At 35.6% G+C, this 18997-nt stretch overlaps 2 protein-coding genes across 12 annotated transcripts in view; both read left to right on the forward strand.

The window, feature by feature from the left end:
- Positions 1-2058: 2058 nt before the first annotated feature.
- Positions 2059-5583, forward strand: LOC140054605 (ovomucoid-like). 3 transcript variants are annotated; one of them, XM_072099662.1, is made up of 4 exons: positions 2059-2151; positions 2717-3004; positions 3895-4080; positions 4620-5583. In XM_072099662.1, exons 2-4 carry the CDS (start codon positions 2725-2727, stop codon positions 4838-4840), a joined length of 687 nt encoding a protein of 228 aa, XP_071955763.1. In that variant the 5' UTR covers positions 2059-2151; positions 2717-2724; the 3' UTR covers positions 4841-5583. The 3 variants fall into 3 exon arrangements, with proteins under 3 accessions (XP_071955763.1, XP_071955762.1, XP_071955761.1); XM_072099661.1 differs by having other exon boundaries at positions 2066-2151; positions 2721-3004; positions 4617-5583; XM_072099660.1 differs by having other exon boundaries at positions 2067-2151; positions 4617-5583.
- A 1528-nt stretch (positions 5584-7111) lies between these two features.
- LOC140053847 (androglobin-like) overlaps positions 7112-18997 on the forward strand; it is a 53460-nt gene continuing 41574 nt past the window's right edge. For 8 of the 9 annotated variants that reach the window (XM_072098558.1, XM_072098559.1, XM_072098566.1 and 5 more), the window contains exon 1: positions 16903-17073. In XM_072098558.1, coding sequence (XP_071954659.1) covers positions 17006-17073 — 68 coding nt within the window. In that variant the 5' untranslated portion in view covers positions 16903-17005. Of the gene's footprint in view, positions 7167-16902; positions 17074-18997 lie in introns of those variants that run through there. The other variant, XM_072098560.1, reaches the window with a different exon arrangement.

Genomic DNA, 18997 nt, shown 5'->3' on the forward strand with positions numbered 1-18997 from the left:
GATTTGTGCTTCACTGTTGTCCGTGTCTTGCAAACATTTTTGCGTCTTGTTTACCCTGATATACGCCACTGATAGGCATCACATGTACAACACATGAGACGCTGTATGGAATTTGCCTATGAAATTACCCACTGTCAATCGTGACTGATTCTGTTTATTTTAAATAATATAATTTTTAATTATGTTAATTATGTTATGTTATGATTCAGAACTAAACGTTTCTTCTGTGATGAGGTGTTTTAGTGACCACCCACTAGTAATGTAGGAGGACAGCTATCGGGATAATGTACTGTAGATGTAAAACACCCAAAAATGTACTTTATGACAAATTCTATTGACGATTTTAATGAATGTCCGGAAGTTTTCAAACAATACTAAATATACAGTAATTGTTTATTAAATTTAACGAGCCTAAAGCGTGGTTTCCACTAGCGACGCAACACAAGGACGTAACGCAACGCAAGTGAATTGACCAATCACAAGCGATGGTTTATTCGCTTGTGATTGCTAACTGTCTATAACTTCGCTTGTCATTGGTTAAAACGCTTGCTTTCCGTTTACGTCCTTGCGTTACGTTCTAGTGGGAACCAAGCTTTACTGTGTCGGAAGTACGTACATACTTCGACCAGTCTTTTACTACTTTGTAATCTGTGCAGCACGTCTTCTATTTGTACGTGAGCCGGTTGTAGATATCATGTCTAATTAATGCTCAAGTTCTAGGATTTCCCATGGCCTTACCTCAAGGCCTTAAGTCGATGATAGATGATAGTTTTCCTGAATTTGATGACGAATGATCTTGACTATCAAGTCCCATCCGAGTGGATTGCGTTTTTTTCTTTTTGGTTAAAAATGACGGGACATGTGATAATCATGAGTCATTAGACTATTAAACAAGTACTTATTTTAGTAGTTTTAGGCTACTTGCAAGAAAACTTTAACCAAAAGAATATTATTCGCTTCTAATATACGTAATATCTTCACCACAATCTTTATTTTTCGTCCTTATCAGTTGTCTATGCGATATAAGAGTATTATTGTCAGCGTTTCCCAAGCTTTTATGTTTCTTCACGAGCAACCTAGCGGTAAGCCTACTTATCTTCATCATGAGCAAGATACCGGTTTTTATCTTTATCATGAGCAAGATACCGGTACTTATCTTCATCATGAGCAAGATACCGGTACTTATCTTCATGATGAGCAAGATACCTTTACTTATCTTCATGATGAGCAAGATACCGGTACTTATCTTCATCATGAGCAACATACCGGTACTTATCTTCATCTTGAGCAAGATACTGGTATTTATCTTCATCATGAGCAACATACCAGTACTTATCTTCATCATGAGCAAGATACCGGTACTTATCTTCATCATGAGCAAGATACCGGTACTTATCTTCATCATGAGCAACATACCGGTACTTATCTTCATTATGAGCAACATACCGGTACTTATCTTCATCATGAGCAAGATACCGGTATTTAACAACATCATGAGCAACACTGGTAACATTCTTCTGAGCAAAAAACCGTTTAACTATCTTATTTAATGAGCAGCATACAGGACCTTACTTCACCATCAACATAATTTCCAGTGTATCAACAAAAACGTCATTGTATCATTGTACTTTTCTTCTTCGTCATCATCATCATCATCTACTTCTTGTTCTTCAACAGCATAATCGTAATTGTGTCGTCAACAATGTATCCAACGTTTCAAAGTTCAAACAATTTCAACTTTCCTTATTAATTACATAATACAGTAGTCATCGCTTGGTACGGACTTTTATTGTTAAAAATGTTAAGATAAGATGCCAAACCACAGTATAATCTCCCTTAATTCCAGTCGGATGCAATTTGCTTACCCATAGATTTGATTGCTATTTTTGTGTAGTGCCTTGTTCAATTTTGGCCTACAACAATGATTATTATTAGAGCAAGGGTCATAGGACGCCAACCGTGTCCCTGATCTGCAAGTCCTTATACTATCGTACGGTAAATAGTGGATTTATTGTTAAATGAAATTCATGTGTTCGATTAGGATATGATATCATCGCTGGTAGAACCTATTTAAGAGCAAACATTGCAGACTTTGATTATTATTTCAGTTTTTAACTTCACATTTTATAACCGCACCACCTGAACCACAAGGTAGGCCCTATGTTTCTTCTTATTAGTGTGTTATTCATTTTTAATAATTTTATACAACTTTTGATATGTTTGAAGAAGATATTAGACCGTGTTACACATTACACATTCGCATTAAAAAAATTATTTTAAATATAAGTTGCGTTAGATTCTATGTAGGCCTATAATATGTTTTGAGTGAATTGGGAGATGAACATTTTAGCTTCAGGACGTCAGCATATTTCCTATTGTTTTTTATTCTACATACATTTTTATGATGAATGAATACGCTTCGGGAAATATATATTCCTTCGAGTAAAATATCATTCCTTCGTGGATGTCAATCTTATATTTTACCTCTAAGCAGACAATATCTGTATAATATTGTCATCTTCAATACAGTATTAAAACTATTTTTATTGTTTTTTATTCTGCATAAACGTTTATTGTGAATGAATATTAAAACTTAGCCTAAATACTGATTTGTTTTTATTACTATTATATATTTGATAAGGATTACTGGTAATTCATGCTCTGTATTATATCTCATTTCTTCTATCTTATTTGTTTTTTAAATTTCTTTTCCAAGATAGCAGCATGAAGTTCGTTGGTCTTGTTTGTCTCCTGTTACTGGCTGTTGCCGTGAAACCATTCTCAGCTGGCCGAGGCAATAAATATCGAAAATCGAAACACAGCAGTAATCCAGCAATAACTTATTATCCTAGACCAGGCTACCAGGGCTTCAAGTGCTCGGATACTGTGTATTATGTTTGTGGAAACGATGGCCAAACATATCGTAATATGTGCGAGTTGATGAAGGCGATGTGTACATCCACTTGTCTAAAATTCGCTTACCATGGAAGGTGTACAAAAACTGGTAAGTTAACTTTACTAACGGTTGGTTTCCACTAGGACGCAACGCAAGGACATAAGCCGCAAAATAATGCTTGGTTCCCACTACGCAACACAAGGACGTAACACAACGTAAGTTAGTTGACCAATCACAAGCGATGAATACAAAAACTGTCGCTTGTCATTGGTCAACACGCTTGCGTTGCGTTTTCGTCCTTGCGTTACGTCCTAGTGGGAAAACAACCAAGCATGAGTGAATTGACAAATCACAAGCGACAGCGAATAATCCATCTTATTTGATTGGCCAATTTTCTTGCGTTGCGGCATACGTCATTGCGTTGCGTCCTAGTGGGAAGCAAGCTTAAACCAGAACAGTTTTGCCGATGCTTTTGTACGTTTAGTGATTTCTCGACCGTACTTTTGAAAATGCGTTTCTACCCGAACACAAGATGTCTAGTTGTCGTATTCACCAATCACACCTGAATGAGTTATTTCCTTTAAAACACTCAAGTCAACTTAACTGACTTAAGTCAATAAATATTTGAGATTTGTTGTGGTAATAATCGAGATAGGACTTTTAAATTTAAGATTTGTTTTTTATATTTCAATTTTTGTTTACAATGGAGTTAAGTTGTGGTTTGGTGGTTATGATGCTTGCTATCAATCCAAGGGTCCTGGGTTCAAATCCTGTCATATGTCAGGATTTTTTCTAATGAAAATTTAGAACTCCACTTCTAAAGACTTGTAAAAAGACTTTGCTTATGTAGAGTATCTTGTGTATATGTTTGTCTTGTGAACGGGATTGCCACCTTTTAGAAGGACAGTGAATGATTTCGCTTATGGTTATCCTTGGCAATTTGCCTAATATAAACAAACAATAATAATATTTATAATGTTATATTGATATTACCACAGGTCCTCGTGGATGCGCCAGATGCTCGAGCTATTATTACTGGCATACTTACCACAAAGTATGTGGCACCGACGGAGTTACTTACAATAGCAAATGCGAGTTGTGTCGTCAGAAGTGTTTGACTGGAAATGGTGAGCTAGATGTGAATTACAAGGGAGAGTGTGAAACAGTACAGACGCCACCAAATGGTAAATAAATAAAAAATAATATGTTTATATAATCAATTTTTTAATATTAGTAATACATTTTTTACAACAATTAATTATTCTCTTTAATGTCAAGATTAGTATTTGCGTTATCGGTTCATTAATTATTGCATTGTTTTTTGTAAGATGTTTGTTGCTTGACAATAGATGTTTTTTTAAGTTTATAAATTGTTTTCAATTCAAAGGTACTGACTTGCATTTAATTTGTTAAATTTGCTAAAATGTAGACATTGTTTCTGCAATTTGCCAAAGTTTGTCATGGCCTACAAAGCTGTCTACACCATCAAACTTTATGTGAAAGTAAAAATGTAATGTGTCCATACGGACATGATGATGTCATATCACTACCATATTTAAGCATATCACTACCATATTTTGGCATATCACAACCATATTATAGCACATCACATCATTTTTTGTCAAAGTAGTCTAATAGTATAGACAGAGCTTTACAAACTCAAAGAAACAAAAGTGTACTTCTGAAAGTGACACTTAATTTATTTTGCTGTTTCTTCTAGAAGTTCTAACAACCACTGCTGACCCTACTACTATCAATCCAACGACAGATTCCGTGACGACACCGTGTCGTACTGAGTGTCCATTGGAGGATGATCCTGTGTGCGGAAGCGATGACGTAACGTATCCAAGTCCGTGTATTCTCTTTGCCGTTAGATGCACGACGGGTAATACGAACTTGACGATTGCTAACGAGGGACCGTGCATCACCCGTGGGGATGTCTAAAGAAACTGCAGTACTACTAACTAAACTACTATTATGCTGGAGAAAAGTGAATGACTAAAGAGGTACAAAATAAAACGACATGCGAATCGAGCCTCAATTGTTGCTGTTAAATATTCAAAACTGTTTTTAATATTAAAAATAAAAATGTAATTTATAGGTCCATGGTTGAATCAAGGTAATCTAACAACAAGATGATGATTTCTGGAGATCAAAGGTTTATCTGTGACTGCGACGCGATCAGCCTTCCCACGCCCCTTAACAGGCACCGCGCGCCGCGGCGAATACATAGTACAGTATTCTTGGTATTTGTCGCAGCCAGACATAAGATCAAAGTCTGTTACGAGTTCCTATCTTGTCAAGGCCAGCTCAATGTCCTGTTGTTAGATTGCATTGGTCGAATGATGTTTGTAACGCGTTGTTTAGTTAGTACTTAGATTTTCCGTAGTTAAATTAGTTTGGTGGATTGTTATCACAATATCTTATTTGTATGTTTGGTGTAGATATAGATAGACTCGGGGAAACCATGTCAATATTTTGGTTAGGCCTATAACTTTAAAATGTTTTGAAAATAATAAAGTAAAATGTCATAGGGGGAGAAATGTCGTACACATCATGGTTAGTTCGCCGCGGCGTTTTGTTAAGTGCGACTGCTGCACCATTAAAGGCACAACGGCATTGTTACGTAATTAAAACGTAAATCTGACGTTGCGAATAAAAGATATTTTATGCATAGACATTCACAACACCTGTGTATTATGGCTGTTATTTTTGTGCGTTAGCCTCTTAAATCTTTGGCGTGTAGGGCCTAAGATACGTCCAATATATAATATGACAACTGTGGCGAAGCTAGGATAAGACCGGCTTCATCGAGTTCTTTTAGGCGTAAAGGTAATTTATTACTATTATAAAATATGAGTAATTATAGATTTATCATATCGCCAAAGATAACCTAAGGCTTATCAGTCATACGTGTATTGTATTTATTTGGATACCGCTCTAAATCTGGCCGGTCAAGTAAAACCTCAAAATGACCAACAAGGAAGGTGGCTCGGAGGAAAAGAGGCCCGTGTCATCTTACAGATACCATAAGCCTAGGCTGTCTTTTCAAGCGTAAGTTTTATTTTATTTTATACTATCGGCATTGTATGGTCTAACGTTACCAATAGGTTTAGGCCTATATTATTAGGTAGTTGAAATGAAGATCAAACATGGTGTTTATACCAAAACTAAACTATTGAAACTGCATGAATATCCTTAAATATACCGAGTTCAACTGATTCATAATTCAGTTATCGTTCAGACACTGAAGATAAAATAGGACTCAGTCAAAAAGTCTACTAAGTACTATTGTAAATCTGCTGCAAAGTTGCCAGAAGAGACGGCGAATGGGGAATGCATCGTACTTCGAATAAAACTAAACCTGTCTAGGTATTTTCTATACTGTTAGAGTACTGGAAATATAAAAATATAAATTGGATTTATAAACACGTGTAATACAATTTTGAACGTTTTTGTTGTATTCGATCATTCTCTATGTTCTTCTCACGTGAAGTGGAAAAGGACAACATCGTTTCAAAATATTATCAATAATGCCAATTAAAATGTCAACGATCAAAGTGACAAACATGGTAACGGAAATTAACGTTTTCTCACCAGGTGACATATATATTTATAGTCTAATTGATATTAAAAAGACATTGTTTAACAAAACCGTCTGTCCATGATTTCGCCGGAAATTCGATGGCAGGATTTAGTACAATTAACTATGAGCCGCACCTCAAGAAATCGATTCGGCGAAATTATTGAAATGTATTTAGATTGAGCTTGAGGAAATGATTGAACCGACTAGAAAATAGGTCTGAACTCAAGTTAATGAATAGTAATAAGGACGTCATTGAACGCGCGCGTCTGAAATACAGACGGTAATGAGTACGGCGCGACTGAAATTCTAGGCTATCGACTTTGCTACTTGAATTCTCATCATGGTTGAATTGATTGACTAAGGGTTATTTGTATACCATCAACATAGGATATCATTACTGGAAATATTTTATGTTTAGTCGCCGAGACCATTAGGGCCCGAGTATGCCTGGTTCCAAAGTTTAACATTAATTGGACATTCATGCGTTCAAATAATTGTGTTGCTGAAAAAAATATTGTCAATTAAGAATAATCTTAACATCGGTCAATGGAATTGTATAAAGATTTGTACAATAAAATGAATTTTAAGATAAACAGATGAGGATATTGCGTCTCATAGTTAGACGGTAATTATGGAACAGGTGAGACATTTTCCAAAAGGGAGCAAGTTTGTCAAATTAGTCAGGTAAGTAGGCTTATCAGATACATTAAACTAGCTGTATTTTACGTTAGAAATTTTCCAAAAGGGAGCAAGTTTGTCAAATTAGTTAGGTAAGTAAGCCTATAAGATCCATTAAACTAGCTGTATTTTACATGCACATAATGAACCAGATGTGTCCATTCAGAACAATATGACGATTTCCATATGAAATATTTTGGGCCGGCCCTACACAATTTCTCTCGTTTTTTGTTTTTGAACTTCTAGCCTATACCACGTTCGGTCATGATAACAGTACCGCTAAATAAATATCAGTTTTATACTACTACTAGTAGTTATAGGTCCATGGTTAGAGATAAAGGTCTATGCCTCTTTCTCAACAATGTGGGTATATTAACGATAAACATTGTGTTTGAGAGTGTTGATAAAATGAAAGTTAGATATTCTTATTGCTTGATTAATTAGGCCTAGTACAGTAATTTTATTTATTTATCACAGCAATACAAATGGCATTTTCTGACGTCGTCGGGGCTTGGCACCCGCCTTTTCGACAGTCACTCAGTCTTTGTTTTTCTCTCCAATTTTCTGAGGCATCATCTGGAAGAAAATGTGAATACTATATCTAAAAATAATTGTTTTTATTCATACGAATCCAAGCATCAAACTATTAAAAGTATTACTATTTAATAATGTTTTAATAACTTATCGTGCTTATAAATTATGTCTCATTTGAGGATTAGGGAGTGAAGTTGAAAGAATCTTGAGTTACAACCCTGGCACTAGTTCAGGATTGAATCCCAGCACTAGGTCAGAATTGAATCCCGGACCTTTGGATTGGAAGGCAAGCACGTTAACCACCGAGCTATAACAGCTTCACTACATGTTTCTTCTCTAACTATAATAATTGCAGTCAAATGTTTAATCGTCAATACAATTGGTATAGTAACATACCCCACTTGACCTTAAACACATGTCAATAATAATAGTCCAGTAAAATATCACCTTCACCATTGCATAACGTTAGTAGTCAACGAGATTCTCACCGTAGGTTCTAAACATTATGTAAAGATCATTTATTGATGTTGCGTCGCGTAAAAGTTGGGATTTGTAGAGAAAATGAAGTTTTTATACGCAGTTTTTGCTTCCTTTCGTCGTGGTTTGTTTTCATCGGAAAAAATGACGTCATGGGGCATAAGTGAATGACACGCCATTGTCGACATTTGCGTTCGTATTAAAAAGTGAATTTTAAATGTACGAATATGGTATTAATTATCTGTATTACATTGTATTATTATGTATCACATATATAACAAGTCATTTTGATAAAAAATAAGTCAAATAAATATGAAAAACAAAGGAAAATTGTGATTTTTGCATGTCATCTGAAGTGACCTTCCATACAATGTGATAGCGCCCTCTATAAGTATTGATACACTCTCACTTCAAACTGCAAGCTTTTTGTTGTTATATTCATTCATTCAGAAATACAATTTAAGGAAGGAATCGAATCAAGGGCACATTATTACTTGGTTTATTATATATTTATGATGTTTTCCTCAAAAATAATTACTAGTATGTACATTTTGCGAATTGTAGATGTACCGGCGGTATGAAATTAAAAAAAGCTGTTTACGCGATCTGTAGCCTAACGATATAATAATAATTATATGTATAAAATAATTGTTACTTTTTTCTGATAAATCAGTATGAATATGTTTACTTAGCGCTGCTTTAAGCACCCTATTAAAAAAGAAAAGAAACAAATTGATTTAAGCCTATTTTTTGTCACGTTTTCGGTAATTAATTGTCTTCTTCGCTCTCACTATCTGATTCGTCACTGTTCTCATCATCCGAGTTAAAGGAGTCGTTCTCAGCAATCGCTCGTTCAATTCTGTTGGAAGAATCTCGCTTTCACACCACAAAGGCCCCAGCAAATCGTTATCGCCAACGCACCATCCGTTATTGTCTTGGGGTTTCGGCAACTCGTAAAATCGGTGTTAGTGCGAGCCTCCACAGATCCTGACTTGATAGTTCGATCATCGTGCGTTGTATATGTTGATGCAAGCATCTACGCGACGGTGGAAAGTTAGCTAATTTTTAAATCAATGTTTTTTTAACACTGATTATTCCGGGGTTTTTTTTCTTGCATTTCCTGCGAAAAAAGTCAAATCTAAGTTCATCGGTAGGCCTACGCCTTGCTTTCGAACGGAATCCATATAATAACAGGCACGTGAACTATTCCAGTTCCTGTCAGAAAACATTAACTCTTCTTCTCCTTTCCAACTTTCTCCTACTTTCTTGAAAACCTCTTCAAATTTTGGATATTTTTCGACAAGTTTAATGGCCTTTAATTTTCCTTTTCCCTTGAAAGCGCTGGTCGTGCTGCACTTTGTGAACGCATGCAGCCCTAGAATGGCATTACATCGACTTGGGGTGATTTCAGTGGTGGCTAAACTGGTGAGATTGGTTATTCGTCGATTCCTGCCACTGCCTGTATCGAATAGGACTTTTGCAATAATGGACGCGTGACGAAACAAAATGTAACAATATAAAAAAAAAAAACATCGCTGTCTTATATGGATCCCGATCGAAAGCAAGGAGTACCGATGAACTTAGATTTTACTTTCTTCGCAGGAAATGCAAGGAAAAAGACGGATAATCAGTGTTAAAAAACATTGATTTAGCTAACTTTCCACCGTCGCGTAGATACTTGCATCAACATATACGACGCACGATCGAACTATCAAGTCATGATCTGGAAGCTCGCACTCTAACACCGATTTAAGAGTTGCCGAAACCCTAAGACAATAACGGATGGTGCGTTGGCGATAACGATTTGCTGGGGCCTCTTCCAACAGAATCGGATGATGAGAACAGTGACGAATCAGATAGTGAGAGCGAAGAAGACGATTAATTACCGAAAACGTGACAAAAAGTAAGCTTAAATCAATTTGTTTCTTTTTTTTAAATATGGTGCTTAAAGCAGCGCTAAGTAAACATTATTATTCATACTGATTTATCAGAAAAAAGTAACAATTATTTTATACATATAATTATTATATCGTTAGGCTACAGACCGCGTAAACAGCTTTTTTTAATTTCATACCGCCGGTACATCTACAATTCGCAAAATGTACATACTAGTAATTATTTTTGGGGAAAACATCATAAATATATAGTAAACCAAGTAATAATGCCCTTGATTCGATTCCTTCCTTAAATTGTATTTCTGAATGAATGAATTTATATAACAACAAAAAGCTTGCAGTTTGAAGTGCGAGTGTATCAATACTTATAGAGGGCGCTATCACATTGTATGGAAGGTCACTTCAGATGACATGCAAAAATCACAATTTTCTTTGTTTTTCATATTTATTTGACTTATTTTTTATCAAAATGACTTGTTATATATGCGATACATAATAATACAATGTAATACAGATAATTAATACCATATTCGTACATTTAAAATTCACTTTTTAATACGAACGCAAATGTCGACAATGGCGTGTCATTCACTTATGCCCCATGACGTCATTTTTCGATGAAAACAAACCACGACGAAAGGAAGCAAAAACTGCGTATAAAAACTTCATTTTCTCCACAAATCCCAACTTTTACGCGACGCAACATCAATAAATGATCTTTACATAATGTTTAGAACCTACGGTGAGAATCTCGTTGACTACTAACGTTATGCAATGGTGAAGGTGATATTTTACTGGACTATAAACACTACTTTTTATCTTAAACAAATATAAAAAATGATAAAAATGGTGTAAATCCACAGTGCAACAACGGTCGATGGGCGGAAATAGATTACCGGTACGTATATAATTCGTTTTTTTTTTAACTATTACTAAATAAAATGAAGTCTTCTAATGATATCGCCGAAAAGTCTGGAAAACACAAAATCAAGCGCAATGTAGAGACTCAGAAGAATACCCGAGAATCGCAGACGGCAATCAACTTGGTAGCGGATCAACGACAACGAGCTTCGAGTGTAGGATCAGGAATGGGCAACTTGATGCCTGTTCTGACCACAAATATGCGACTTAGGTAGGTGATAAAATCATGGTGTAATATATTAGGCCTACTCCATGCTAAAATCATGTCAATAGGATATGGTGTAGGGGGATTTGTTCGCGACGCTACCACCCTTTACACATGCCTTCTCCTGTCTCTGACGGTGATCCATTCCAGTACAAACGATCTTTTGAGTGTAGGCTAATCTTGATGTTTTGTTTGTATTACGGTCGATGAAAGTGTTCGGGTTTTGGGATTAGGTGCAGGCGACGACAATTACTGAAGAAAACGAGGGTATTGTATAGGGATGTGTAGGAGGATTTGTTCGCGACGCTACCACCCACACATGCCTTCTCCTGTCTCTCTGACGGTCCATTCCAATACAAACGATGTTTGTTTGTCTTACGGTCGATAAAAGTGTTCGGGTTTTGGGATTAGGTGCAGGCGACGACAATTACTGAAGAAAACGAGGGTATTGTATAGTGATGTGTATGAGGATTTGTTCGCGACTCTACCACCTGCCTTCTATAGTCTCCGACTGTCCATTCCATAAAATCTAGACGATCTGTTTTTGTATTGGGTCGATGAAAATGTTTTGAGATTATTTTTAGGAGAACTGGAGAAAACGAGGGTACTGTATATTTTCTTAAAGTCTTAATTGGCACCAGATCCATTTAGAAGTAATTATGCATGTTTTCTACCAATGATATGATGATGTAATTTTAAATGTTATTTTTTCTGTTTTGCTGAACTTATTGATTTTGTGACACATACAATGAGTTATCAGTGTACTTTACAATGATCCAGATAAGCAGTGACTTGTATATCCTTTTGTTAATTTCCACCTGGACCTGTCCTCATCAATCGACATAATTATTCTGTAATGTAATGAAAATGTATGTTAACTAGTTGTTCTAGTCTCAGAGAAAATGTAATATTGACCCCCAGAGAAAGGTGCTTTTGTGTGCGTACAGAGTTGCCAGATTAGTTCATCAGGTGCACTCGATCGAATGTTATTCTTGTTTCAGACATTAACCTCAACACTATTTGTTTTGTCTTTTTCCACCACCTTTCAACCAAAATAAAGACCGAATCAGCTCCTCACCCCAATCTTATAAAATCCGCCAATTCACCAAGATCATTTGTGTTTTTTATGCCTCTTTCCCCCATTTCAGTCGTCGAGGAATATGGTCTCAACAGTTCCTTCTTACCTTTCATAATAGGCAAAGACCTTAGCCTATCTCCCCAACTTATAAACCTACCACGTTCACACAGATCTTTTTGTGGTCTTTTTTCTTTCTTTCTTTTTTTCTTTCTGTTTTTCTTTAATTGTTTGTTTCTTTTTTCCCGTTGTCGAGGAGAAGCGCGCTACGCGATTTAAAAATGTACCTATTTTAAAGTGTCTTTGTATCATGAAACCCAAACATCCACAACCGTGTTTCACTGTATCAATATATATAAATTTTAACAAAAGAGACTTTATAACAAAACAGATTTTATAAAAGTATATAGATTCACTGATCCATAGATAGAATCCATTATCTTTACTATTCTTTATTATTATCAACTGAATTACTATGGAAACATTTGTAAACAAACTACTTCAGGAACAAAAAAAATTGAGTTTTTCCAAAGCAGTCCTATAGTTAATTCTCGCGCCAAGTGACGTTGATTATCTTCTGTTTTTCTAGTGTTGGTTGAAGTGAGTATATTATTTTGTTTGTATAGGCTCTTTATACGAATGCTTTGGCAAGTTTCGTAGCCTTTATGTTTCACACATTTATAATGTTTCGGACACTATTACAGTATAGTTGCATGTTGTCAGACAGGTCAATATTTACAGTAGTATCAATTGTTAGTTCTGAGTATATATCGGTAGTCCGGGTACATTTTCTTTCAAATATCGAAAACAAACGCATGCAAATTACAACTAGGCCTATAAGTTATGAGTTCACAGAAGCCAGAGCTAGAGAGCATTGAGTATGAAGAAACCTGCAATTAGAAATCCCATTGGTTCCACCTCATATGGTTCCGTTTCTATCTTTTTTGTTTTATACAAAATCGATAAACTATAGGTCTTTTTCTGCAGCCATGGAATCTGAGAAAAATCCTAGAAAACGAGATAATCTTCCAAAAAACAAGAGCTTGGCAAATTTTCGTCGAAACACTGAACACAGCCTTGCAACGCGACGGAAAGTTGATCAACGAAGACAGCCGTCGGTAACTGACCTCAGGAGGCGTAAGCTCAACAAAGATGGAAGAATAAGACCGATAAATGAATTAGATCGTAGGCGGAAATCACCAGTAGATTCAGAAGGAAATTCACCAGGTTCTGCCGAAGAAGATGAGGACTGTAGGTAAGAAGATTTGATACATTTGGTGGTAGAAGGTTGATTAATCTAACCTATCCTCGCGTGTCACACGCGTGTTATATTCGTATGAGACACACTAGCACCAGGTACAATTCAATGGGACTTTAGACAGCAAAACTCTGTGTGACGTGCATGTTGGAAGAAATTTGTACTCATAACCAGTCAGCAGACAAGAAACTGCAAATGCTGTGTATGTCGCTAGACATGATACCGTACGAAAATCGGGTGATTGTTTACTAGCCTAAGATGTGAATGCGCATGAAGTCAATATTTTTTATTAGTAGAAAACAGGCTTTATTTGAGTAAAGGATGTATAACCATTGAGGTTCATTATCTCGAAGATAAATCTTCAGTAAAAAAAACTATCTTTTATGGGCGCCATGAGTGATTTGTAAATTGTATTAATTTGGTTTATAAATATGTTTTGTTCGTTTAGGTCTATTATATAAGGACATAGCGGTTTCACGCATAACCTGTTTTTTTATAAGTCAAAACAACGTTACTATGGTAACGAGAGACGCTTTTGCCTGGAAACCAACCCACACCTCATAATTTACATTACAATACATGCGGTATATCGTTGAATCTGAAATTTCTCCGGTCTTTATTTTTCTAGGGTAATCAATAGTAGTAGTAACCTATTTGATTTGACGCACAGCCGTAAAATTTAAACAAAGATATTCAGTGTCTCATTTATCCGTAGTAATAATAACAATCAGATCACTCGTTTTAGAATCAATCTATAACAATTAGTGAGCGATTTAGAGTCTTAGACCTAATGTATTCACTATTTCAAGAGTTCACCCAAGGACAACTTGACACTGTAGCTTAATAAAATCAATCCTTTTCGAATAATATTCATTTTAATGCATTGTTACTAATGGAAACGGTAATAAATCGACTGGTCCCGAAGGATTTTGTTGCAGCAGCGAAACAGGGAGAGGAATGAATCGGGTCGATTGTAAAAACCTGTTGAGCTGGTTTAGTCGTTCTTACAGTGTTCTCAAATTTGATTGCGTGTCATGAGTAGTTCTCTATTGTGATCAGTATAGTAAATCTATATGGTTGCAGAGTAGCGCAAATAGTCAACGTTGTATTTTATTTACTAGTATTTTAACACGTTTACGAAGATGTTCGTGTATGGATTATATTTGATTGGCTTATTTGAATACGGGGCAGCGGTACGTGAGGAATACTGTTTGTTTCCATGTTTGTATACCGTGGCCTAACAGGCTACGACATGTTTCTATGGATAAGTCAAACACAAACTTCGTTAAAATTGTTTGAGTCGACTTTACATTCTTAAATCAAAGGGTGTATGTACGCTGGGATTAACTGTACAACGAACCTCCACCAACCTACTGGACTTACAGATTACCACCCTCAAGAATTCAGTTTTTGAGTAAATCGTTTCAGTTCATCGTACTATTAATTTCTAGGCCTACATCTGCTGTATAAATCAACTGGATCTTCAGTCTGTTACATGTGACGACTAACTGATTTAAATTATATCACGATTTTAAATTCAACTTTGGTGAACAATTTAATTAAACCGTCTCCGGAGATAGATTGCAAATTTGTGACAAGCTTCAGTTGAGCCGCCATCAAATTATTGTTGCTATAATTCACGTTGTTCAGCTCTAACGAACATTTTGCCTAAGAACTTCGTGATATGCTGCGAATAAAATCATTGACTGTTGCAACAATGCAAGTTATCGATTAAAGAAAACGCATTTTCCATTTGGCTTTAAGGATTATTTTTCATATGATTTCTATATTTTGATCTTGAACGTAGAGGCTTTTATTACAGTACTGCTTCGACATTGTTAGATCAACTTTACTTAAAGCATCGATTTGATCTGTGGAAGAGGAAGTTGAATATAGAAAAGATATAACGTCGGTGCCATATTAGGAAAGATGACGCGGCCGATTCCCATATTAAGAGAGAGGAGCGTCACATGTTTCCCCCTATACTCTCTGTTTAATTTTGTTGTGCTTCACTGACGAGGCCTTTTTATATTTTAAATTGTAACATTTTGCTGCTATCATACTACAAGGAACTTTAAACTTACGGTAAAGAAGCGTTCCGGGTTACTGTTCTTCATATATTTTGAATATTTTAAACATGTCTAGATTACGCGAAAGAAGGGGAGCGATAAAATCTCCCGGGATGAGTGGGTATGAACTCAACTTTAACTACATCCAAAACATTCGCGAAGTAGTCTACCCGACTTTACCAATAACCCTGGATGAGATATACGATCGAGCAGCAAAGTACACTGATAAACCAATGGCTAGGCCTTTAATATCCGAAGAAGATGACGATGAGGATGACGATGTAGGCCCATTATTGATGCGACAATCGAGACGGGGTAGCGATAGGAGGCAATCGGTTATACCGGGCCAGGATGAAAGACGTGGGTACGGTTTATTACCTGGTCAAGAAAGACGCAGAGGAACAATTGGTTATGCACCCGATCGTCGAACCTCAATGGCAAATGCTAATTCAGAAGTTCGGCGGAGTTCGGCTTTCCCGAGTTTATCCGGACACTCAGAAGAGTAAGTTTAGTGGCACGAACTATGATATTACAATTTACTTTCAATAGCCTACTATAATACATGTAGACCTATATAACTACAATTATCACATATGAAAATTAAACAAATAAAACAAACTATTTTTGTCAAATTGAATTGTCTAGGCCTATCCTATAAAAATAGTATTTTTAAATCCACCTTATTTTGTCAATTTGTAGGCTCCTATACCATATAAAACTGTTTTCATCATAGAATTTATGTTATAATATTCATGGTAGACCTACATATATTAATATACTAAAACAGTTTACAACATAATATTATGATATAGGCTAATTTTACATTTAGATTATAACAAATATATATAATTTCGTTTTTTCAGTTGCGTTTTAAAAATCTTCAAAAAATTCAGTTCGGAAAATAATTCCGGATTGAATGTAATCATCTCCAGCGAATGTGTTATATAGGCCTACACTAATGATTGAATAGTCTGTTATATTCTTTAATACTAAAATAGTAGGCCTAATAATAATTTGTAGTTAATTTTAAAATTCGCGCGTAAAACACTGAACCAATAATAGGCCTACCGTCATGATTCCATTGGCTAAGTTGACGCCGTGACTTTTCTGTTGGTAGGCCTATAAACAATTATGCCGTTTTTTGGTAGGCCTATGGGTTTCATTCCTCCTCATATCTAAAAATAAGATTGAAAATCAAAAAGGGGCCGAAATTTAACAAATTTTAGGAATATACGTACGAAAAAAAAATGTCAATTAATCTACCGCCCTCTGTAGTTCATGAACTTTCAACTCGGTACCTAACGACAGCGTTGTAGCCAAGAACGCTATTAATAATTGTTTGTTTTCTTGGTTAAAAAAAACATATTTTTTATACAAATAACAACTTTAAACTCATGGTGTCAATTGAAATATGTCATCAAAGCAAGCTAAAGAGAAAAAATCATCAAATCGCGTGAATTCAGCTTCAAATAATAAGGAGTAAGTTTCCTACTAAGTCTTGATTGATGATGATTGATCTTTCTTTATTTTATACAATCACAGCACGGAATGGCTGGCCAGCCAACCCAGTCTGGCTACTGGATTAAGCCTAGGCTCAGGCCTAGGCTATACTCTGTAGTAGACCTAGAGAAAAGCTCCTATTTTTATTATTGCGTAGGTTACTTTGCAGTTATATGTCATGATGGGTATGCAAACACTTTTCAATTTCATATTATTTGTTAATTTTAACCGGGTTATTAATTTACAAAAATGTAGGCTATTCACCATCTGCATTTCATAATTAATATTATTATTATTATTTTAAAATTAAGACGACTTTTACTCTCGCCATCCATAATTAATTGCCTAGGCCAGGTCAAGAGAAATGTTAGTTTGAGGAGGGGGCGTCAATTACAGGACAGTGTGCAAAACATCATATTCTGGTAGCCTCTTGTGAGTACGATAATTGTACTGAGTACTTTTGTTATAGTTTATACAGTAGTACTGTAGTAGCCATTCTTATTGTTTGAAGCCCTAATTGACAAACAAATTAATTCACTGTAAACAGGGAGGTATTTTATACCTCCCACCTGTAAAGTATACTACTACAGTCTCTCTTAAAACGCTAATCGTCGTTAGACATTGCGCGTCTCACTTGTGTTCGCCACTCAGTACGTTTTTGAGCAAGCATGTTTATAGGTCCGCGTGTGAAAAGTTCTGTTTCCTTTTTTATGTTTGCCATCCATGTTGTTTTTGGTCTTTCTCTGAGCCTCTCCGAGTGCGATCTTAGCTGGTGTGTTTTCATTTAAACGGTGCAGGTGAACGTTCTTACTCCACTCAATTTCTCCTGTTCTTTTGTACAAATCTTCATTTTTTATGTTCTCCGGCCACCTTATACCTATTATTCTCTTTAGGAATTTTCTTTGAAAGACATCTATTTCGCTTTTTAGTGATGCTGTCATTGTCCACAGTTCACAATTATACAGAAAGATGCTTGTAATGTATACGTTGAAGACTCTCATTTTCAGGTTTATTGTTATTTTTCTATTTTGGAGAGTATGTGATTTATCTTGCTGAAAGCTGCTAATGCGAGACATTTTCTGTTATTAACTACTACTACTACAGTACACCACCATAAAACATAATTATTAATACTGCAGTAAGAATAAGAGAAAAATGACTACTACTGTGTTGAGATTTCAAAGAGTAAACAATAACATAATTGTATCAAAACTTTCTTTCCTAGATTGTTCAAACAATTTGTTATTAAAACGACCTAATTTATAGGTCCATGATTAGACAATCAAATAGGTCATTATGAATATTAATATTAACCTTTAGTAGTTTGCAGCTTCTAGTCTACTGTACTATGTGTCAAAGTCTAAATTCCATTTATTCAAGTGTGAATAATTGCTGTTTTACTGTCTGTATTATCAGGAACATAATATTTCGCCGGTGTTTCCTCAACCAATTGTTAAACAAATTTTGTAGACATATTGCTCAATCACGCGAAAAATATTTGTGCTTTTGTTGAACACTATGTCTAAAGAATCAACCCAGAGAGTAAGGTTTTTCTTGTTTGATGAAACAGCGTTACAATCTATATCAGAACTTAGCGAATCGTCAAATCAAACGGGTCAAAGGCCTAGGAGTCCACGACCACGGAGTCCACGACCACGGAGTCCACTAAGTCCAACAAAGAGGTATGTACTTACTGTCGTTTTCACAGTACAGTTAGCTTAAGTCTGAGTTACTGTATAATTCTATCTACTGTAGACCACGTCCTAAACCCCAGGAGTTGAATCTATTAAAGTTGCTTACCCAAAAAATGATCTTTGCTTTGAATTAAGTCAGATTTATTAATGATTGTAAGACTATGATCAACAGCACACAGACTATCCCTTATTCTTTTTGTGTACAGTCC

Source organism: Antedon mediterranea, chromosome 7 (genome assembly GCF_964355755.1).
Source record: "Antedon mediterranea chromosome 7, ecAntMedi1.1, whole genome shotgun sequence".
Lineage (NCBI taxonomy): Eukaryota > Metazoa > Echinodermata > Crinoidea > Comatulida > Antedonidae > Antedon > Antedon mediterranea.